This window comes from Camelina sativa, chromosome 4 (genome assembly GCF_030686135.1).
Source record: "Camelina sativa cultivar CO46 ecotype springtype chromosome 4, ASM3068613v1".
In the NCBI taxonomy this organism is placed as follows: domain Eukaryota; kingdom Viridiplantae; phylum Streptophyta; class Magnoliopsida; order Brassicales; family Brassicaceae; genus Camelina; species Camelina sativa.
In genome coordinates this window covers 24,382,100-24,403,677 of record NC_141883.1, presented here as the reverse complement: position 1 = coordinate 24,403,677, position 21,578 = coordinate 24,382,100, and the positions used below count along the sequence as shown (strand labels likewise).

The 21,578-nt window shown below is 36.8% G+C and overlaps 7 protein-coding genes, 1 long non-coding RNA gene and 2 pseudogenes across 9 annotated transcripts; 5 read left to right on the top strand and 5 right to left on the bottom strand.

Moving 5' to 3' along the window:
- The first annotated feature begins 201 nt into the window (after nt 1–201).
- LOC104781472 (nematode resistance protein-like HSPRO1 pseudogene) lies at nt 202–1,599 on the top strand (annotated as a pseudogene). Its single transcript, XR_015597089.1, has one exon. The product of XR_015597089.1 is annotated as a nematode resistance protein-like HSPRO1 pseudogene (transcript).
- On the bottom strand, nt 1,571–4,261 carry LOC104781474 (glycosylinositol phosphorylceramide mannosyl transferase 1). The gene is made up of 5 exons (XM_010506152.2): nt 3,836–4,261; nt 2,783–3,179; nt 2,318–2,481; nt 2,162–2,232; nt 1,571–2,055 (listed from the first exon to the last, which is right to left on the bottom strand). The coding sequence occupies exons 1-5, from the start codon at nt 4,045–4,047 to the stop codon at nt 1,895–1,897; spliced, it is 1,005 nt and encodes a 334-aa protein (XP_010504454.1). The 5' UTR covers nt 4,048–4,261; the 3' UTR covers nt 1,571–1,894.
- A 535-nt stretch (nt 4,262–4,796) lies between these two features.
- LOC104781471 (uncharacterized) lies at nt 4,797–5,829 on the bottom strand. The gene has a single exon (XM_010506150.2). The coding sequence runs from the start codon at nt 5,537–5,539 to the stop codon at nt 4,919–4,921; it is 621 nt and encodes a 206-aa protein (XP_010504452.1). The 5' UTR covers nt 5,540–5,829; the 3' UTR covers nt 4,797–4,918.
- Nucleotides 5,830–6,142: 313 nt separating this feature from the next.
- LOC104784096 (pyruvate kinase, cytosolic isozyme-like) lies at nt 6,143–7,756 on the top strand. The gene is made up of 2 exons (XM_010509165.2): nt 6,143–6,388; nt 6,494–7,756. Exons 1-2 carry the CDS (start codon nt 6,143–6,145, stop codon nt 7,754–7,756), a joined length of 1,509 nt encoding a protein of 502 aa, XP_010507467.2.
- A 214-nt stretch (nt 7,757–7,970) lies between these two features.
- On the bottom strand, nt 7,971–10,465 carry LOC104781469 (sedoheptulose-1,7-bisphosphatase, chloroplastic). Its single transcript, XM_010506148.3, has 8 exons — nt 9,831–10,465; nt 9,580–9,705; nt 9,301–9,486; nt 9,127–9,208; nt 8,815–9,036; nt 8,620–8,720; nt 8,453–8,524; nt 7,971–8,362 (listed from the first exon to the last, which is right to left on the bottom strand). Exons 1-8 carry the CDS (start codon nt 9,942–9,944, stop codon nt 8,084–8,086), a joined length of 1,182 nt encoding a protein of 393 aa, XP_010504450.1. The 5' UTR covers nt 9,945–10,465; the 3' UTR covers nt 7,971–8,083.
- Nucleotides 10,268–14,309, top strand: LOC147946150 (uncharacterized). Its single transcript, XR_015597090.1, has 3 exons — nt 10,268–10,420; nt 11,634–11,791; nt 13,129–14,309. It is a non-coding gene; the product is annotated as an uncharacterized LOC147946150 (long non-coding RNA).
- LOC104784095 (uncharacterized) lies at nt 11,202–13,226 on the bottom strand. Its single transcript, XM_087510639.1, has 8 exons — nt 13,103–13,226; nt 12,590–12,828; nt 12,285–12,488; nt 12,105–12,197; nt 11,924–12,025; nt 11,506–11,802; nt 11,328–11,417; nt 11,202–11,250 (listed from the first exon to the last, which is right to left on the bottom strand). The coding sequence occupies exons 1-8, from the start codon at nt 13,224–13,226 to the stop codon at nt 11,218–11,220; spliced, it is 1,182 nt and encodes a 393-aa protein (XP_087366765.1). The 3' UTR covers nt 11,202–11,217.
- A 1,065-nt stretch (nt 14,310–15,374) lies between the features above and the next one.
- On the top strand, nt 15,375–18,847 carry LOC104781468 (elongation factor G-1, mitochondrial-like). Its single transcript, XM_010506147.3, has 7 exons — nt 15,375–15,629; nt 15,832–15,901; nt 16,037–16,258; nt 16,362–16,483; nt 16,584–16,729; nt 16,897–16,973; nt 18,559–18,847. The coding sequence occupies exons 2-5, from the start codon at nt 15,869–15,871 to the stop codon at nt 16,630–16,632; spliced, it is 426 nt and encodes a 141-aa protein (XP_010504449.1). The 5' UTR covers nt 15,375–15,629; nt 15,832–15,868; the 3' UTR covers nt 16,633–16,729; nt 16,897–16,973; nt 18,559–18,847.
- On the top strand, nt 17,251–18,389 carry LOC104784094 (glutathione S-transferase T3-like; annotated as a pseudogene).
- Nucleotides 18,848–20,825: 1,978 nt separating the features above from the next.
- Nucleotides 20,826–21,437, bottom strand: LOC104781467 (uncharacterized). The gene has a single exon (XM_010506146.2). It carries the CDS (start codon nt 21,412–21,414, stop codon nt 21,016–21,018), a length of 399 nt encoding a protein of 132 aa, XP_010504448.1. The 5' UTR covers nt 21,415–21,437; the 3' UTR covers nt 20,826–21,015.
- Between the last annotated feature and the right edge of the window lie 141 nt (nt 21,438–21,578).

The window sequence follows — 21,578 nt, the reverse complement described above, 5'->3', positions numbered from 1 at the left end:
TAGAAAGAAATTATAAAACCGACAGAAAAAAATAAAAAAGACAGGAAACAGCCGTTGTTGTACGTTGACTTTCAAACGGAGTATGTGTTTTCCACATAATGACGTCTTTCTTCTTTTTTTTCCTATCCGTTTCCTTCTTCACATCTCTCCATCTATATATACAAAACATTTTTATCCTCCTCATTCATCAAACTAATAGAAATGGCTGATTTGGATTTACAGAGGAGGAAGATACTATCTCCGAACAAGCTCCACATCACCATTCCGGAGCCGTGTAAGCTCTCCTCCGTGTCCTCTCCAATCTCGTCCTCTTCCTCCGCCGCTTGCTCTGCTTACGAGCTTTACCTCCGTTTGCCTGAACTAAGAAGCCTCTGGTCCTCTCTCGATTACCCTCGCTGGATCTCTGAGCCAGTTCTCAAACCATCTCTTCAAGCTCTTGAGATCACTTTCCGTTTAATCCTCACCGTTGCTTCTGACACACGTCCTTACGTAAACCGCCGCGAGTGGATCCGACGGTTGGATTCGCTCTCCACGAGCCAGATCAAACTCGTGGCGGCTATCTGCGAGGATGATAACTACGACGACGACGGGAACGAGAACGTATCGGCTGCTCCGGTCAGCAACGGCTGGAGCTCGTTGAGCTTGCTCTCTGAGATCGTCACGTGTCGTACATCGGAGAGCATTGGACAGAAGATTTTGTCTACGATCGAGAATGAGATGCGTTGGTGTAAGTACACGCTCGGTTTAGGAGAACCAAACCTCGCCGGAAAACCGTATCTCCGGTACGACACAGTTTGTCGCCCGGAGGAGTTACACAGCCTCAAGAACAATCCTTACTCCGATCACATCGAGAACCAAGAGAATCAAATGCTCTACACTATCCATCAGATTCTTGAATCCTGGATTTACGTTTCCGTGAATCTTTTAAACCGAATCGAGTCGAGTATCGAAGATGGAAAGTTCGAGAAAGCTTCTTCCGACGTGTATTTGCTGGAGAGAATCTGGAAGCTTCTGGCAGAGATCGAAGATTTACACATTCTGATGGATCCTGAAGATTTCTTGAAGGTGAAGAAACAGTTACAGATCAAAACCACGTCTCAAAACGACGCGTTTTGTTTCTGGTCAAAAGGGTTAGTGGGGATGGCTAAGATGTCCAAAGAGCTGAGACAGAAAGTGCCAGCTGTACTTGAAGTTGAGGTGGATCCCACCGGAGGTCCAAGGTTGCAGGAGGCGGCAATGAAGCTTTACTCGAGGAAGACAGAGTACGAGAAGATACATTTGCTTCAGGGAATGCAGGCGGTGGAGTCTGCCGCCAAGAGATTCTTTTTCGGATACCAGAAGTTGGTGGCGACGATGATGGGGAGTGCGGAGGCTAATGCTAATAGAACAGCGGCGAATCACGAGTTGTGTGATTCGCTGACTCAGGTGTTTATGGAGCCACCGTATTACCCGAGTCTAGATGCCGCAAAGACTTTTCTGGGAGAGTTCTGGAGCCAAATTGGGTTGCAATGGAAGACACTGACAGATGTAACACCACCGAAATTTTTGTAATCATGTAACGATCGGTGTATGAATAGATAACTCATTTTTTTAGCACAACAACAATAGTTTCACAACATTAGATGTTACAAGTTACAATGTTACAAAAGGTACAATGAGGGTACACCATACACTAGGCTACTACTATCTCTCTTTGTAAGATTCTATGAGAAACCCCATAAGCCACCAATTCTAAACTCTCGTTCTCTATCTTCTATCTTACCGTAAAAGTAAGATCAGTTCTCTGGTTTGAACTCTTACTTGGCGTCAAACCCATCGATAGCTAGAACGTGAAAGTGTAGTTATAACCAGTGGAAGAGAAAGCAGAAATGTACCACCATGCGAAAGAAGCAAATCACCAGAACCATAAATTGCGGCTATCCACGGCTTTCATGGAAGAGTATACAAGCGGCATTTTCCCGAATTCTGCCACAAACCGATTTACGCAGTGCGTTCTTTTCTCTGTGTGCCCTCCTATGCTACTAATTCCAGTTGAACCGATTTCATATATTTTACCTACAAAAACAGGCCAAAAAGAGGAGGATATGCTCTTCATCATCAAAGTTTATCAGAAACATATGGCAATACATGGTTCTCAAAGTGGCCTGCGATTTAGAATTACCTTTCACCCATATAGCAGGAGCGTTTGTAGCATTTGCGACCAGGAATGACATTGCAATATCTTCACAGTTCCTGTTATTAGATGAAGCTCACACTTAGGTGGAGTACATTTTAATCACATTCCGGAATACAAAAAAAACGCAAAGAGATAAGGAACCTGTTCTTGGTTGTGAATTCCCTGATTGATGCCGGCATGCTATTTGTGTAAAGGCTGAGGTACTTTTTGTGGAAGAAGGCTGCCTTTGAGAGTACCATACTATATGTACCACTCCACCAAACAGACCACCACCCGCTGTAAGTGTAGTAATTGGCTTTATCATTCTGCAGAAAACTGAAGTTAACTTTCTGATTCCACGTAGTACGCTAAGTTTCTTTAAATAATGAAAGAAGATGATATAACCAATTCAAACACCATGTACAGAGTTCTTTCAATATCTTAATACTAGCTTTTTGATCATAGGGATGAAGGAAGATAGGTGATTCACTACTTAACTTAATTAATGGAGGGATCTATGAATTACAAGTTAAAAGGTCCCTAATAGCAAACAACCTGAAGAGAAACATTTTGAATATTTTGGTACTGAAGCTTCTTGAGGATACTCAACAATAAAAAGTGACATACCGATTTTTCAGGCCAATGCACACGGGGCACAAACCCAACCATTGTATCTGGAGCACTCTCCCAAACGTTGAATGCAAAATCAACCGTATGACAAGGGAATATGATATCATCATCTATAGAGAAGACGGCGTCTGTTTTCAAGTCTTTAATCTCTTTAAATCTGTTGTTCAAACTGTCTTCTTTGTTGATATCAAATCTCAGCTCAACCTCATGCCCATCTCGCGATTTTTTCTTCAGAACATTCTGAAGATACTCCTTAAGAGAGTCTGATGGAGGGTTAGGTTCACTCCATACAATGTGAATAGAGTCAAGCCTAGAACATGATGCATAGTGTGAAACTGACTTCTTTAAGAGATCATATCTCTTCCATGTATTCATCAGAAGTGTATAACCTTTCCTGCAAATTTGATAATTAAGAAAACCATCAAATTTAGAAAACAAAGAACAAAACTTTTCTCAACAGGCCAACTACCTAAATAGAAAATTCTACTCCATAAGTCCTAACCCCTACACATACCTACATATGCATCTTTATTTATGCAAAAATAATAGTATGTACCATGTGATTAGCTTAACATAGCAAGATACAATTTTCAGGTTCAGGGCTAAATATATCACAAAAATGATTACACCACTCACCACCAGCTTACCATAAAAAGATTATAAATTTCATTCACTACAAAACAGAGAATCTCTGTAGCTTCTGCATTCATATACTCATATATTCATTAAGCTTAAGAACACCTAGTTTGGTTATAGATAGAGCTGAGAAACAACACAAAAACTTTATATAGTGATGGAGACAAAAAAAAAAAAACTCAGAAGATTCTTTCCTTGTTCTAAAACAAACCCAATATAGTTTAAACGAATCTGGCAAAAAAGAGTTCAAAGCGAGTCCTCCTCAGCTGTAAATATAACTTTCCATAAATTTCCTTTCCTAATAAAGAATCTAGTCTTCACCTATTGGTTTACCATTTAGAGATCCAAATCAAAGAAAACCCATTTAGAAAAAAACAAAAACTTGAATAACGTTTTGCGTAACAGTACACACACCTTGATCCAGAGACCCGATCCGCGACGGCGATTGAACTGTTAACCCAAGGGCGAGAAGATCGGCAAACGATTGTGACGAAAGCGAACGCGATGCAGCAGAATAGAAGAAACTTAGTACTTCTCGCCGTCACGAACTTGCGTAGTTTCTGATCTCCACGACGATACGCTAACGAACAAGTTCCCATCTCTTTAGAAACATCTCCTCCTCCCATCTCACAGTAAAATTTAATGTTTACAAAATTAGATACGCGGATGGATGATTGAAGAAGAAGAAGAAGAAAGACGACTCAGAAGTCAAACCCGTGTCAAGACTCAAGAGCGAGTAGACTCAGTCTGTCATCGTCTTTCTCTAAAAATTTTCACTTTGGCGAATTATCGTAGATCAGAGACGATGAATAAATTTTCTGGTGTAACGCGGTGCACAGTAAGAAGAACCCAGACCACCACGTGTAATCATCAAAACGGTTCGTGTTAGGTTCGTGACCACGATCGCGACGTTTTCCCGATTTCATGATGACGTGGGAAACTGTCTTAGGCTCAAAAGCGGGTCCCACTTAAGTTTTTTCTCAGATAATTTTTTGTTTTTTTTAACATACTGTATGTGTTTGGTTTCTAAGAAATGACTTCTTTTTTTTTGATCATCTTAATTTTTCGTATTGAAACTTGGTTTTGGAATCGAAGAACAAACAACACAGAACCCAAACATAGCTGGAGGGAGGAAAACGGAAAATAGCTTTTTTTGTAGAACGGGTTAAAGGAAAAAAAACGCTAAAAGAGAGAGTCAATGGCGACAAAAATGTCAACTTACAATTATAGTAGTAATTCTGTAATTAATCCAACTCAATCATGAAGAGTTGAAGACTGTAGAATCCAATTCATTCTATTTTAAGCAGAAATAACATTTCCAAAGTACACAAACGAAATAATTAGTATTCATAACCAATGTAAGGAAAAAAAATGATGATTAAAAAGTTTGATTGGATTATTAAGTCAATAATATTCTGTTTAGTCAAATTTAACTTTTTGTGTTTCCTTTGCTATGTTACAAGAAATTACAAGAGAGACTAATGTCGTGGTCTTCTTCTATGGTTCATCATCTTCGTCTTGAGGAGTAGAAGAAGCAAGAGACTGTGCGAAATCAGAATCCATTACAACACCATTCATTACATGCACGATGATCTTCCCTCTCTTTACAAACCCCATCTTCTCTGTCTCGATGCCATTAACGACCAATCCACCGCTATTTCTCTTTCTCCAAATCTTAAGTGTGAAACCACTCAATGACTCATACGACGCCGTTTCTCCGTTCCTTATGTCTGCTTCTTCCACTTTGTAAGGAACCACCGCGAAACCCATGATCCTCGATACGACGGCGTACGTGTTATCTCCTTCGTCGTCATCGTCTTCAAGGGATTTGATCTGACGGCTGTTGTTCGATCTCAGCCCTAGATCTCGGCGGAATGATTGGTCGGACGGTACGAAGGCTGTGAAAACCAGATCCTCGGGTAGCATTTCGATCATCATCTTTCCGAAGTATCCGAGTTCATCGGTGAGCTCGTACCGGAGTTTCCGGAGATGGTTACCGGCGGCGAGAGGTGTTTCCGGTAATTTTAAAAAGGAGAAGGTGAGTATAGTTAGGGAAGAAAGAGCTATGAGTAGAAGTAAGAAAAAGACTGGATTTTTCAAGATATGAGGTTTCTTCATCGTTTTTTATATTCTACTCTTTGGTGTTGCGTTGATTTCATCGATAGAGCTCTGCTCAAAGCTTTAGGAAGAAGAAGAATGAAGCTCGATCTGGGGAAAAAGAGTTCGTCGTACAACGTCTCGAAATTTGGATATTGGTGGGCTTTTTTTTAATTTGGCCCAAATCATATTTGAGAGTTGACCTTTAACACTTTTTTTTTGTAGTTAACAAATTCTCAAATCATATGGCATTCAATTAACTTAATTCGTTATGTAAAATTGAAAATTTCTAGTTGAACATTATTCATTTAACTTTTAATGTTTTCCTCAAATATATTTGTTAAGTTCGAAATAAAAATTGCCAAAACCAAAAAGAGAAAAGGAAATTAACTAAAACATCAAACGGAAAATTCGATAAAAAGTAGTATTATTCCAAATCAGCAAAAAGGAAAAATTCGAACATGTAACATAACGCAAAATTGGAAATTCGCAAATCGCTTCTTCTATAAATACCGTGACCTCGATCATAATGTTCATCAAGCAAACTCACAATTTCCTCGTCTCTTTGAAACTCTCTTTTAATCTTTTCTCTGCGATCTGAAAAGTTTTCAACTTCCTTCCACAATGGAGATGTTACTTGGTGGACAAGCAACCAAAGGAGCTCTTCGATCAAAGACGAAGATTGTTTGTACTCTTGGACCGGCATCAAGATCGGTGGAGATGATTGAGAAGCTACTCAAGGCCGGTATGAACGTAGCCCGGTTCAATTTCTCCCATGGTTCTCACTCGTACCATCAGGAAACTCTCGATAATCTCCGAACCGCCGTGGACAACACTGGTATTCTCTGCGCTGTCATGCTCGACACAAAGGTATCAAAACATCGTTTTAACTATTTTTTTATTTATTTTTCTTTATACATATATCAGCTTTGAGGATTTGGGTTTAATTCTGTTTTTTAATTTGATGTTTTGCAGGGTCCTGAGATTCGAACCGGGTTTCTCAAAGAAGGCAAACCGGTACAGCTAAAGCAAGGTCAAGAGATCACAATCTCAACTGACTACAACATAGAAGGCGACTCAAACCTTATCTCCATGAGCTACAAGAAACTTGCAGAGGATCTCAAACCCGGTGATGTGGTTCTTTGTTCAGACGGCACAATCTCTATGACTGTCTTGTCCTGTGACAAGACTCTCGGTCTTGTCCGTTGCCGATGCGAGAACTCTGCGATTCTTGGAGAAAGAAAAAACGTTAACCTCCCTGGAATTGTGGTTGATCTCCCAACACTCACTGCGAAAGACAAAGAGGACATTATGCAATGGGGAGTTCCCAACAAAATCGACATCATCGCTCTTTCTTTTGTTCGTAAAGGATCTGACCTAATCGAAGTCAGGGAGTTGCTTGGCGAGCACTCAAAGAACATCATGCTCATGTCAAAGGTGGAGAATCAAGAAGTAGTTATGAATTTGGAGAGTATTCTAGCGAATACTGATGCATTCATGGTGGCTAGAGGAGATCTTGGGATGGAGATTCCGATCGAGAAGATGTTTCTTGCTCAGAAAACAATGATCAAGATGGCTAATGCTCTTGGGAAACCAATAGTCACAGCCACACAGATGCTTGAGTCCATGACAGTATCTCCTCGTCCGACTAGAGCTGAAGCCACCGACGTTGCGAACGCTGTTATTGACGGGACAGATTGCGTTATGCTTAGCGGAGAAACCGCTGCTGGAGCTCACCCTGAGGCAGCCGTGTTAACAATGTCAAGGATCTGTAAAGAAGCAGAGGAGTTCATCGATTACGACACTCTTTACAAGAAAACCCTAGGAATCGTCTCGTTACCTTTATCACCAATCGAGAGCTTGGCTGCTTCCGCCGTATCGACGGCCAGGGGTGTATTTGCTTCGGCGATCATCGTTCTCACCAAGGGAGGTTACACGGCGGAGCTTGTGGCTAAATACAGGCCGAGCGTTCCGATATTGTCGGTTGTTGTTCCGGAGATTGCTCAGGGAGATGACTTCGAGTCGTCGACCTCGGACTCGGTGGCTCATGTGGCGAGGCGTGGTTTGATTTACCGTGGGATTATTCCGGTGGTGGCGACGGGATCTTCGACGGAGGAAACCATAAGATTCGCTATTGGATACGCGAAGACGAAGGGGATTTGCAAGACTGGAGATTCGATTGTGGCTTTGCACAAGATCGATGGTTCCTCTGTTGTGAAGATAATGAGCGTGGAGTAAACACATTTTTTACACGGGTCTATTTTGCAATTTCAAATTCTTTTGCTGTCAAAAATAAAGTCATGCAACTTTTAATTTCGGTTTAAACATTGTTTTTGTCTTTTGATCGCATGATAATAAAGTTTGGTTATTAACTAATAGTTTATTTCATTATGATCTATGGAAGTTTTGGTTTAATAAATAAATAGAGATAGTTTGTCCAAAAATTAAAAAATTTGGTAATAGTTTTGTAGCTTCTCTTATAAATAACCCAAGGGAGAAAAGTAGATTATCCGGTTTTATGGAAAAAATAAACATACATTTCAGTTTCCTCTTTTGAAATAGGTTCTAAGCGGTAACTCCAATGGGAGCAGTCTTGAGTCTTGATGAACCGTAAAGGGTTTCTTCAAAGCGGATGATCTCGTTCTTTGAGCCATAAGCAACTTGAGTTCTGTCATCAAGGTTGACGATGGTCTTGTCGAGTACTGACTTGTGTCCATCACTGCTGAATCCGCCAGCATTCTCTATGAGAAGGCCAAGAGGAGCCACTTCGAACAACAGCCTCAACTTTGCCTTAGCTGTAGGAGAAGTCACGTTGGTGAAGATTCCTTTCTCCTTCACAATAATCTACCAAAAGAAAGCAAGTAAACTGTTAAAGTCAAGGTTTCATCCGCAAGTAGAAGTAATCAGGTTAAAAGTGTCAAAAGAGGAACGAACCTGGTTAACGTCAGGAACCATTCCTCCGGTGTATCTCAGTGTGTACTTCTCTTTCACGTAGTAATCAATCAGCTGAATTCACAAAGAAGAAAAGCATTCAGAAGTTTTTACATTGGGGATCAGATTCAAGTAATAATTAAAGGTTTGATGGATCATAAGCAAAGAACCGTGTTGTATTCGGAGTTGTCGAATGTGGCTCTTAAGTTTCCTGGTGAGAACATTTTGCCTTCTGCGATCTCTGTTGTCTCCTTTACATGCTGCCATTTCCCTGATAAAAAAAAAAACATTGTGAGCTTAGTTTTGAAAGCTACCAAAAGAAGGAATCTTGATAAACCTGGATTAGACCAAAAGCTCTAGAAAACCTTCATCAAGAAGCAAGAACTCATGAGTTCCTGGGAATCCCTTAATGGCCAAAACATAAGTGGTTCTTGGACCGTAGATTCCCATGGCTGCAGCCACTTGGTCTCCTCCCGTGACTCCGGTTAACTTGTCCCCAGGCCAAACTCCGAATATGGTTCCCACTGTGAAATTAGTATCCACAATGCTTGATCCATCTAATGGATCAAATGCAACACTGAACCCACCTGTCCAACAAAGTTTCATAATCTTTAGATAAACATTTCCGCGCAATATAGGAACCTGGAACTGTCAATTAAATTTATACTTAAACTAACCTTCCACTGGACCTCCCATGTCTTGAAGCTCAGGTACTTCTTCAGAGCAAGCATACTTACACACATGCGAGTATTGCAAAGCCTAGATAAAACAAATACACAGAGCAAAACCTTATGATCCATTTTCTGATACAAAAATTTCTGAAATAATTTAATTTGAATATGTAACAAAACCTCAAAGAGAAGCTTATCAGCGAGCATATCAACAGCGAGTTGTTCATCACCAAAGGAATTAACACAAGCTGTTCCACCACAAGATGCTGTTCTAACTTTAAAAGCTATTGTTCTCAATGCTTCTCCCATACACATAAGCAAAGTTCTCAGTCCTTTGTCAGGAGTTGCTTGTGCCAAAAACTCTTCCTATTAAATTAAAAAGTAAGAAACTTTAACTCAAAGATTGAATCTTTTAAACACACAATTTGAATGAAGATTGAGCCTTTGAATAGATTTTACCAAGCTTTGGCCAATTTCACATTTGGTAACACTTGAAGCACCATTGCTCTTAGCCTTTGTGGATTTCACTTGCGATTTTGGTGCTAACCGTAGTGAATCTCCGAAGATTGAGCTCGATTTCAAACGCTGCTTATTTCAAAATATCACAATCAGTAACACTAGTACTAAAACAAAGCCTACTCTGTACTCACACGTGACAAGTGCGTGTGCGGTTGAGTAAAGTCAAAAGTTATATACAAAGGAAAACGAACCTTGAAGCTGGAGGATGAGGAGAAGGAAGCAGGAGAGACCAATGTAGAGGATCGTTGAGAAGAGACGCTTGGGGGAAGGATCCCACGTGAGTAGCACGCGATGCTGGTCTCCATTGTTAAAGAAGCTCGTGGTTTGATCAAAGAAGAAGAAGAAGGAGGAGCTCTGAGTAGAGAGAATGGTGAAGACAAAAAATCTAGAAAAAAAACCACAAGTGGACTTGGGAAGAGATAAAGGATGTTAAAAGGTCAGAGTGACACGTGGCAGTGGCTGAAGAAGATATGATTAGAGCTCTGGTGATGTGCAATTGGGCGAGAGAGACGATTGAGGCAAAGAGGCTTTGATTTGAGTTCATACATTTTTTTTGTGTGGTTATGGTTATCTCTTTTATCATCATATTATGAAGATTATATCATCTCCAAATTTTCATATCATTCTCACCACTGATGTTGAAAACCAAAAAGGTGATATAGAATAATTACAAACATTACAATAAAACAAAATTAATTAGAAACTACCTTATAAAACCTTCTTTTTGGTTCTCATGCATCATTGGCAACAATTCTAACCGCATAAACACTACAAAAAAAAGGTCAGTTTGTATCATTTATTTTGAATATTTGCATTACTTATAATTGATGCAAAAGAATTTTTCATCGTTTATTTAAATGATATAAAATGGGGTGATGCAAATAATTGACATCGTTTCATTAGTAACTGATGCAATTATCTATAATATTTGCATCGGTTGTTTTAAATGATGTTAATTTTGTGTCAATTACAAAATATGATGCTAGTATTTGTAACGTTTTAACAAATGATGTTATTTTTTCCATCATTTCTATATAATTGATATTAAAATTAGTGTCGATTTTCAGAACTGATTTCAATATTTGTATCATGTATAGCAAATGATTTAAATAAGTGTATCATTTACAATAACTGATTGGAAACATAGTATCACTTTTACATAAATGATGTTATTTTTATGTCAGTTTTTATTAATGATTCTGGCTATAGCATCACTTTTAAAAATTGATGCGAAAATTATATTTTTAGTCATTTTTTGGTATTAATTAAAAAACATATTTTGAAATAATTTCACATCATTTGTAAAGTGAAGCAAAAATACTCACGTGTTTTATCATATTTAGTTATTATCAGTATTTTAAAATCTAAAAACATAATTAATTAAAAACGAAAAAGCATTTCTAAATTTAATTTAAAGAAATCTGAGAATGATTTACAAAATTAGTCCATAATAAACGAGCAAATTAAATACATAAAACATAAATAAATAAAAGTTGCAGGCTAAAATGTTGTGACAAACAGATGTTGATCATCGTACGTAGATGATGATGACTAGCATTTGGTTGAATGCTTAAGCATCTAGCGTTTATCATTGGCACCATCATCCAATTCCTGGAAAAAAGCATTCAATCCATTAGTTTATTATCTAAATATCTGATATCAAAGAGAGTAATATGCAAATAAATTACCCGAGGATTCGGTGGATTTGGAATGTTTACAAAGGCTGGATTTGGTATGTTCGCAAAAGCTGTTGCAAAATTTACAGCCCATGCAGTTGCCTGAATATTCAACGTAAAACATTAGTTTTATATATCTAATTTATACTAATGCAAATAAACTTACAAAACTATTGTTATATATTAATACCTGTTCGCCAGTTGAATTACCAAGTATTTGTCCAACGAATGTAGACATTGCCTTAACTTGATCTGCTAAAACTTTCAATTGTGTCCTCAGCTGGGTAACTGTTTCAGAATTCTCTATCTCTTGTGTAGTTGCAGCCGTCGAGTGTCTCACTAATTTTGAAGGTGTGGGTCCACGGCCAACACAACGAACTCGTCCTGAAGACTCTAGACCAAACACTTGAGCATATTCATCATCCAATCTAGCAGTAACATTGCTCGGGACTTGCGGATTTTGCTCCATCAACGTGGTAAGTGCTTCCTTTATAAATGATACAAGGAAAAATCCAACAGACTAAAACAACGCACCTCCAGCTTTTTTCTTAAAAGTTCACTTCGAAAAAGTATTGATCAAAATTCAAAGTGACTATAATAAAACTAGCCGCGCGTATTTTCGCCTCCTCAGACACAAAGGTTCCATCAGGTTTCTTGCGAGTCTCAATGAAAAATTCGGCTCGACATGGTGTTTTTCCGATCTTGACTTTCTGCAGTAAAGAGACATGCATAAACAATGTACAAAATCAATATAATAGAATAGGTTTATATCATGACTAAGTTACTCACAATCTCATTTCTTTTTTTTGAAAAACTCTTTCTTCCACATAAGTGAGGCATGGTATTGTTTTTTTGGCTCCTTGTATTCCGCTCTTGCATTTTCTGAAATCTCATACATTAAATAAAAGAATTACTTGCATTTGATATAGACATAGAAGTACATATAAATATCTATCGAATAAACTATACCTTCCACTTTTCAGTGAACCTCTTGTGAACGAAATGAGACCATTGATTTTCAGGAATTTTCTCGGGTCGATTCCTCAACGTTTCAATCAGATTACTTTTTTTGTGTTCTTTCCAAAGACGTAATTTGACATCCTTGCATCGACTACCTAGTGCACTCATTACATATGCTTTTCTCATCGTAGGATCATCAAATTTGAATTTGGACTGAAATGACATAACATGAAACGAGACATCAACCAAAATTTAGTATTAAAACATCGCATGATTTTAAAAAGTTATAGATAAATTAGATGCTCGATGTTTACCTGAACTAATTCCCATGCTTTTTCTTTTATATTAGAACTAACCAACCTCCAATCGGCGTAGTCAATGGGTAGCAATCGCACATCAATGCTTAATTGACCTAACCATGATCCAAGTAAACCTCCTGAATCTCCAATTGGTTGACTTGTATCTACATCGAAATGCACAATAACTTGACTGTCTTGCAATTTCCAGACATCTCTAGATGTCATCAGTTTGCCTTCTATATTTCCATCCGTATCTTGTTGATGAACACATATATATTTGAAACCAAATTGGATTTAGTCTATAATAAACCAAATTAACATATAAGACATTTTATTAATCTTAACAACGGTTTTGATTCGAAATGAAAGCTATGAACGAAAACAATTTAAAGGAAAGCAATCCTAACAACTGTTTTGATTTAAGATGAAAGCAATCAAATCGATTTAAAATGCAGGTCAACGCTAGTGCAACAGTTTAAACGAAAAGAATTATTTAATGAAATTAAAGTAATCAACTTTAAATATTACCAATGACTTCTATTTTCCATTTGTAGCTTTTACATTCTGGAGCAAGTGGAGGAGGCATGTTGTAATCAGTTTCCAGCTGTGGTAAATCATCAGGTGGTTGTGTCTCTGAATCCACGAAATCCATGATCGATCCTAAACTAGGTTAAAAAATAGAAAAGAAAACAAGTTAGCACTAGAGAAACCGATTTGCAGAATATGTAAACATTAGATTTACAAAACCAGTTTACGTCACCTTCAGATTCTCTTAGATTGCCCAGCAGTTTCTCATACTGAGATTTATTTAGTTGTAGATACTTTATAGGAAAATAATAATTTATTCCCGCGTAGGCTAAAATTAAGCGGGATCTGAAACCAAATGGATATATTATTAAGAAGTTTTGTTTTTGCGTGAGAGACAAATAAATAAAAATTCACAAAATTTAGAACGTGTGTAAGAGTTTTTGTTGTAAACTACCTAAAAGATAATCTCACACAAAAGAAAAAATAATTAGCTCACAAAATTAAGGGGAAAAAACTAGTTAATGAATAAGATTGCTTCGAATATTTATGTCACTAGATTATATTGTTTCACTGCGATTTTGTTTAGCTAGATTTTTCTAGATCATAGTATGTTGTTAACCGAGGCCTCGACAAAGCATTTTTTTACGTACCTCGACAAAGAAACACAAAAAGTCATACTGATAGTTTTTTTTTTGTTTTCGGAGAAAAAGTCATATCTATTAATAGATATGATTAATGAATAAACAAATTTTCAAATACAGTATATGTATTTATTTTTTTAAAAATTATTGTTGGAAATTAAACCAAAGAAACAATTTTTTTGGTGCGCCTCTAAAGTATTTAAGAACCATAACAAACGTACGTAAGCCTCTCAGGTGGCTGAAAATCAAATAACTTAGATAATCTGGATTTGGACGTCCTTAACTAGACAAATCTAGAAATTCTTAAAAAGTTTGTTATTGAACAATGGTTTGTACGTAACGGTGATACCTTAGCTAGCACTCGTCATCCGAGGAAGACGGGGAAGCGTGAAGAGAGAAGATGGGGAAGTAGGGTTCTCTCAATCGATTTTGAGGATATTTTATTTTTGTTTTAAAAAACCAATATATTTGTATATCCATTTTTAATATAATTAATTTTAACATCAGTTTTTTATTGATGTAAATTTGCAATCGTTTAAAAAGTGATTTCACCAGAAATAAATAAATACATCACTTATCTAAATAATGTAAATTTATATTTTATATCAATTCTAAAAAAATGATACAATCTAATAAAAAGTAAATCAATTTTAACTAAATGATGTCAAATTAGATAATTATAACATCACTTATAGTTAATTGATGTTATGTCATATATATTTGCTTCACTCGTAAATAAACAATTTAAAATTACATTATTTGCTTGGGTGATGCAATTTAAATGATACAATATAACTAATTTTTTGTAGTGAAACAGGATAAACAAAAAAAAAAAATTGATTATCATTTTGGTAATTGGGCTCTATTTTTTTGGTAATTGGTTAGTGGGCTTTCTTAAACATTGGATTGTGAATTATATGATGGAAATTAGAGTAATATTGCATAATTGTTTTCGCTTTTTTCTATAGTAAATATTTGATTGTTTTATTTTGGTATGGAAAAAAAATTGCAAAAACCCGTGGAATATCAGGGCCAGGTTTCGATCCTGGGACCTGTGGGTTAAGGGCCCACCACGCTTCCGCTGCGCCACTCTGATTTGTTCAATATATGTATGATATTTGGTATTTTATATATTATTTGTCATATATTTATAGAATATTATAAGATTATTATTTATATTTAAGGAATGATATTAGATTCTTTGGAAGACTAATTTGCACACTCTAATTTCTTACCTTAAATTTATTATTATATAATTATTTTCTCAGTTTTTGGTTAAATAAATTGTGATATAATTTAATGTTATAATTATAAATTCATATATATATATATGAAAGTATGATGTTAACAATGATATTTACATAATAAAACTTGTCAAAATGTTAAATACATAAAAAAAAAATAGAGAGATTTGATCATGTTACAAAAATGACATTCAAACAATTAGAATCAGTTACTTGACAGTCGACATAAACAGGTAGTGAAAATATATAACTTGTTTGTTTATAAGACCTTCTCCATCGGGAGGTTTTAAGAGATTTTAAGAGAGGTTTTAAGTGTTTTGTAGGAAAAAAATAAATCAGGTAAAAGAAAAAAGATAAGAGGACCTCTTATTTAGTATACTCAAATTTGGAATAAGAGTCTCTACATGTCACGTTTCTGTTGGCTAAAGAAATTAATAGAAGAAGAAGAAAAAAATTATGCCCGAGAGAATTTTTCTCTCTGTCTCTCTCTCTCTTTTTCTCGTGATAGAATCTCGATTCGACAAAGGAAGAAGATGGAATCGAAATATATGGAATCAGATGAGGATGGGGTCGGAGGTGATGCGTAGCGGAGGAGATTGAATCGGCGGAGGTGATGTGTAGCGGAGGAGATTTCGTGATTAGGTAAAGAACTAGGGTTGTTTGATTGTTGATCCCAAATTATGGTTGTTTGATTGTTGATCCCAAATTATGGTTATTAGATTGTTGCAAGTTCGTAAACCTTGGGATTTGTTACACTGGGTCTGAAGATTTGTAATTTTATCGATTGAGTTTGAGATTGTTTAACATATCCGATCAATTCAAACTGATGGTTTTCATTGATCAGATTAGGAAGTAATTGTTGACATTTAAGAAAGCTGGAGATGGCTCAAGAAGGGGGAATTATTAATGAGTCGGTAACCTCCTGCCTTTTTCAGCCTGTTGTAGTTTCTTACTGATTCTGTAATTCTCGATTTCTTATCAGATTCGTTTACTTTGCTAAATCGAAGTCTTAATCCTATTGGATTTCAATTTTTTTGATTGTTGTTCAGGTTAATATTATTGATACGCCTGGTCACGTTGACTTCACCATTGAAGTGGAGAGGGCACTACGTGTACTAGACGGTGCGATTCTAGTTATGTGCAGTGTTGGTGGTGTACACAGTCAGTATATTACAGTTGATAGGAAAATGAGGAGATATGAAGTCCCCAGAGTTGCGTTCATCAACAAGCTTGATATAATGGGAGCAGATCCATGGAAAGTCTTGAACCAAGTGTGTTTGACCTATGATCCTTCTATGTTTTCCTTATTGAATGAGTTTGATCAAGTATAATTTTACTGCTTGTAACTTCTTTTTTTATCTTACTTTTCACTAGGCAAGAGCTAAGCTTCGACATCATAGTGCAGCTGTGCAAGTGCCGATTGGTCTAGAAGAAAATATCCAGGGTCTTGTAGACCTTATTCATGTGAAAGCTAATTTCTACCATGGATCCAACAGGTTTGTGTTAAATTTATTTTTTTAAGAATTGCTTATGTTGTAGTTGGGGCACATGTATTTCTTTATATGTAGTGACATTTTGATTTTCTGTAAATTGCAGTGAGAATGTTGTGGCTGGTGATATTGCTTACTTTGTAGCCTGTATCTAAACGAAGAAGCTGTCAAGTGGAATGTTCTTTCTGGAACTTCTTAGTGCGGTAGAGCCAAGAGTTGTCAACTAGAACCTCGTTACCAATGGAGAAACAGGTAAAAGTATGATGTTTCAACTTCATTGCCTATTGTTTGTGGGTGCTTTTTATTCTCAGGTCTTAAGTCATCTATTAATTGTCTATACTGTTCTGAAGAGTGAGTACGTTTCCTAAAGCTAGAGCTAATGATTTCTGATAATTGTTATGTGATACTTCGGTTTGCAGACTTCTTGGTATGTTTTGGATTTATTGGAAGGGTTGTGGGTACTAGCGGGGGCAAGATTAAATGGCAAAGAAGGAAGGTAATTTATCATCCTCTTCTTTCTTCATTTATTTGGTGTTGAGTCAGGCATTGATGTTTTTGCTTTTGTTTGTTGGTTGTGATAAATACGGTTAGTACTTGTTTATTAGGGAGGTCTACATCGTACTTATTGTTTGATGCTTTGTGTTAGTTGGTTGGGTAGATGTTTAATGTGTGGTTGTTGTGTTTAGGTAAACACTTAAATTTCAAAATAGAAACCACCTAGTTTTAAAAGTAAATTATACCTAAACCTTATAAATAAAAACACTTCCACAAACTGTAAAAACACCAAACATATTACATAAACCCTTTAGCAATCTCTTCATTCACCTTTTAACACATTCAAACATAGTATGATATGGATTCAGACGATTCCATGAATCCATATCGTCACTCTAGCTATATGAATCTGTTACAAAGTCAACAAGAAACCCATAACCTCGAATACACTCCTTATGAGAGTCCATGTTCTGACGCTCCATCTGAAGCTGCATCTCCACAACAAAACCGCAGATCAAGGCATACATGGTTACCAACAGATGATGTGATGCTTGTCAGCGCTTGGCTAAACACGAGCAAGGATCCAATTACTTCAAATCAGCAACGACAAAGAGCCTTTTGGGGAAGGATTGCGGATTACTTTGCTACTTGTCCGAATGCTGCAGGTCGGCCAAAGAGAGAGGCTAGTCATTGTAAGCAGCGGTGGGGGAAGATAAACGACTTGGTGTGCAAGTTCGCTGGTTGTTATGAGGCTGCGACAAGGGAGAGGTCTAGTGGCCAGAACGAAGATGATGTGATGAAGCTAGCACATGAGATATACTTCAATGATCAGAATTAGAAGTTTGTTTTTTAGCATGCTTGGCGAGAGCTAATATATGATCAGAAATGGTGTGCGTCCACATCTACTAAAGGTACTGGAGTGAAAAGGGGAAGGGTGTGTGGGGATGGGTCTGCACAGGATGCCCAACCGGTGATTGATGTCGATAATGAACCAATGGTCCGACCTCCTGGTGTTAAGGCTGCCAAGGCTGCAAAGGGGAAGTCCAAAAAGAGCTCTAATACACAACCGGATGTGGAGGCAGATGGAAAAGCTTTCTTGGAGTTTCAGTTGGAGAAAATAGAGAGGATGTATGAGATGAAGCAGAAGGATTTTGCCTTGAAAGAGAAGGAGTTCGCTATGAAGAAGGAGCATATGAAGCATGTGATGCTTGAAAATCTGATTGCTAAAAAGGATTCACTAACTGAATCCGAAAAAGCTCTTAAGGACAAGCTAATTGATGACATGATGTCATTAGGTTGAATGTTAAAAGTTTGAATCTCTTAAGGACAAGCTAATTGCTGTTTATTAACTAGCTTTCAGTTTGTTGTATTTTATGTATTCGGTTGTACACATATGGATGCTTTCTTGTGTTTTTTGTAATCGGTTTCTTATTAATCTGTTTCAGTTTGTTTTGTTTCACTTTGTAACAGATTTATGTAGCAGTTTCAGTTTGTTGTGTTTTATTAATACGGTGCAGTTGTGTTATTAATCGGTTTCAGTATGTGTATGAGCGGAGTAGCATTTGTTAATCTTTTTCTGATAGCAGGTCGAAAAAGAAGCTCTCTCATGCTCTGGCAAGCCGACCTCTCATCAGTCCGTGAAACACAGCAACTTCCTCAATACTATTGTAACAATGGGTTTCTACCATATATTTGTAGAAGTACTTTTACACCTTTTTTTTCCTTGCTATTTGACCACATGTTTTTACAAGCTCTTTTGTATTTTTGTGCTTCTACCACATGGTTTTACAGGTTCTTTTGTATTTCTGTGCTTCTACCACATGTTATTACAAGTACTTTTGTAATTTTGTAACTTCTACCACATATTATTTCCAATGGTTGTGTACCACAAATTTTAAGAACTCAAGCTACCACAACCTTTTTCTATATAATGATCAAAGTTGGCAAACAATACGTATCACAAGAAGTTTCCTATTATTCTCAACACCAACAAAAAAAACTCCTTCTCTTTAGTTTCTTTTTTTTCACAATGGCTTCTTCTTCCCAAAATGATGTTGATGACATACTTGATGAATGTTTTAATGAAACATGCGATCAAATCACCAATCAAGTATGACAAAATCTTCTTACTCCACCAATCCAACATCAACAACCACCTAAACCAAGAAAAAAGCGAATTCACATTGAAAGAAATCGAGAAGTCGGTCATGACCACTTGTGGAATGATTATTTCAGCGAAGATGCTACTTACCCTCCCAACATTTTCCGTCGCCGTTTTAGAATGAACAAGCCATTATTCATTCGTATTGTGGATAAGCTCGCAAATGAAGTTCCCTATTTTCAACAAAGAAGAGATGCTACCGGAAGGTTGGGTCTGTCTACATTGTAAAAGTGTACAGCAACAATTCGTATGCTGGCATATGGTTCTGCAGCTGATGCGTTTGACGAATACCTCCGACTTTCTGAAACTGTGGCGCTATCATGCTTGGACAATTTTACAGATTCAGTCGTAAATTTATTTTGAGATGAGTACTTGAGAAGACCCACACCAGCAGATCTTCAAAGACTACTCGACATTGGCGAGTATCGCAGATTTCCCGGCATGATAGGAAGCATCGATTGTATGCATTGGGAGTGGAAGAATTGTCCCACCACATGGAAAGGTCAATACACCCGCGGATCTGGAAAGCCCACAATCGTTTTAGAGGCGGTGGCTTCGTATGATCTCTGGATTTGGCATGCTTTCTTTAGACTACCAGGTACATTAAACGATATCAATATTCTTGACCGATCTCTAGTCTTTGATGATATTTTGCATGGTCGAGCTCCTAAAGTTAAATACAGTGTCAACGAACATGAGTATAAATTGGCTTACTATATGATGGATGATATTTATCCAAAATGGTCTACTTTTATCCAATCTATTCCACTGCCACAAACTCCAAAAGCCTCTTTATTTGCAAGACAACAAGAAGCTGTGCATAAAGATGTAGAGCGTGCTTTTGGAGTTTTGCAGGCTCGATTTGCCATAGTCAAAAACCCGGCTCTTATTTGGGATAAGGTAAAAATTGGAAAAATAATGAGAGCGTGTATCATACTGCACAATATGATAGTAGAGGACGAACAAGATGGGTACACTCTGTTTGATGAAAATGAATTCGCACAGTTGGAGTCAAATAGAGCTTCATAAGTTGCTTCCAACAACCAGGCCTTCATGTGTTGCTACTATGCTCAAACTTTGAAAGGATGTTCGTGATCGAGAAAAAAATAAATCCTTGCAAGATGATTTGGTTGAGAATATTTGGACAAAATTTGGAGCAAATCAGTATTAAAATTAATCATTCCTTCCATTAATGAATTGCACTTCTATTGTAATATGTATTAATGTTTTTATTATGTTTTGTATGTTTGAAAATTAATTAAAATGCAATATTTTCTAATTTTATAAAATCTTAAATGTTTACACATTTATACCACTTCTATTCTATTTAAAATTTTTAAATTTAAAAAAATAATATTTTCAAAAATAAGAGACCCAAAATTAGAACCTACCAATGGAAGAGAAAATTTTAACTAAGAGATTATGAGTTCTTATATTCAAAACCAAACACAATTAATTCATAAAAAATTAAAACAGTGTTTAACAACCCCTTCCTAATATACTACCGATATTGTCGCTCTAACATCCTTACATATTTGCACTGTTTCCTCTACCAAAATCAATCACATATACTATATTCAGCAAATCAACGGTTTGCATTTTACATATCAAATAAGCATTGACCTTAATTCATTCCTCGTATTGCAGTTGACGTGTAAATAAAGCCAAGACTGTACATAACTTAAAATTATTGAAAATGGACCAAAAAAATCAATCTAACAATTAAAATTCACAAATGCATATGCGCATGATATGGACATAAACCCTACTACATAACACAAAAGAATACCACACGAAAGAATATTACAACATAAACATTAACATAAAAAAACAACCATATACTAATTAATATATACAATCTTTCATTAGAAAAATTGTCAAATTACCATACAACAACTAAAACCCCTAGAAAACCGATGAATATTAGTCTTTTGGACAGACCATAATGCTTGAGACAGTCACCGCTACTCGAACCGCTGCTCGTACCGCTATTACCACTCCCTCCGCCACCACGACTTCCACTGCCACGACCTCCGCTGCTACCGCCTCCGCCCCCACGACCTCCTCCTCCTCCGCCTCCACCACTGCTTCTAAGCTCCCTTCGCCAAACTGGAAAATCGTTCTCAGAGAACGTTTTACTTCTTGTGACCAAACTATGTTTCAAATTGGCGAGCGAGACAGAGGTTTCGGTGGTTGAACCAACGGTTTGGATATGGGTATAAATCGCTAGGAGTAAAAGTAACGCATAAGCCATTGGTTTAACTGATTTGTGTAAAACCATTTTTTTGTCTGTTAATCACTAATTACAACAAGAACAAGATGCGTTTGTGTTAATTATCTGTAGACTTCTATTTATACGAATTTTCACTCGGTACCCACGTCTCAATCTTTTACTTTCAATATTAGTATTTTAGTATAATAATTTACAACAACTATTCTAGTTTA

Bases quoted from the DNA above. Each gene is read 5' to 3' on its own strand.
- LOC104781474 (XM_010506152.2), bottom strand. From the start codon at position 4,047: ATGGGAGGAGGAGATGTTTCTAAAGAGATGGGAACTTGTTCGTTAGCG. The intron at 3,180-3,835 runs GTGTGTGTACTG...TCAAATTTGCAG, and splicing joins GATCGGGTCTCTGGATCAAG to GAAAGGTTATACACTTCTGA. The intron at 2,482-2,782 runs GTATGTCACTTT...AGTTTTCTGCAG, and splicing joins TGCATTGGCCTGAAAAATCG to AATGATAAAGCCAATTACTA.
- LOC104784096 (XM_010509165.2), top strand. From the start codon at position 6,143: ATGGAGATGTTACTTGGTGGACAAGCAACCAAAGGAGCTCTTCGATCA. The intron at 6,389-6,493 runs GTATCAAAACAT...GATGTTTTGCAG, and splicing joins CTGTCATGCTCGACACAAAG to GGTCCTGAGATTCGAACCGG.
- LOC104781469 (XM_010506148.3), bottom strand. From the start codon at position 9,944: ATGGAGACCAGCATCGCGTGCTACTCACGTGGGATCCTTCCCCCAAGC. The intron at 9,706-9,830 runs GTTCGTTTTCCT...TGAAATAAGCAG, and splicing joins CCTCATCCTCCAGCTTCAAG to CGTTTGAAATCGAGCTCAAT. The intron at 8,721-8,814 runs GTTTTCTAGAGC...TTTTTTTATCAG, and splicing joins GTTCTTGCTTCTTGATGAAG to GGAAATGGCAGCATGTAAAG.
- LOC104781467 (XM_010506146.2), bottom strand. From the start codon at position 21,414: ATGGTTTTACACAAATCAGTTAAACCAATGGCTTATGCGTTACTTTTA.
- LOC104781468 (XM_010506147.3), top strand. From the start codon at position 15,869: ATGGCTCAAGAAGGGGGAATTATTAATGAGTCG. The intron at 15,902-16,036 runs GTAACCTCCTGC...ATTGTTGTTCAG, and splicing joins GGGGAATTATTAATGAGTCG to GTTAATATTATTGATACGCC. The intron at 16,259-16,361 runs GTGTGTTTGACC...ACTTTTCACTAG, and splicing joins CATGGAAAGTCTTGAACCAA to GCAAGAGCTAAGCTTCGACA.
- LOC104781471 (XM_010506150.2), bottom strand. From the start codon at position 5,539: ATGAAGAAACCTCATATCTTGAAAAATCCAGTCTTTTTCTTACTTCTA.
- LOC104784095 (XM_087510639.1), bottom strand. From the start codon at position 13,226: ATGGATTTCGTGGATTCAGAGACACAACCACCTGATGATTTACCACAG. The intron at 12,198-12,284 runs GTATAGTTTATT...ATGAGATTTCAG, and splicing joins GGTTCACTGAAAAGTGGAAG to AAAATGCAAGAGCGGAATAC. The intron at 12,026-12,104 runs GTGAGTAACTTA...TCTTTACTGCAG, and splicing joins CAAAAAAAAGAAATGAGATT to AAAGTCAAGATCGGAAAAAC.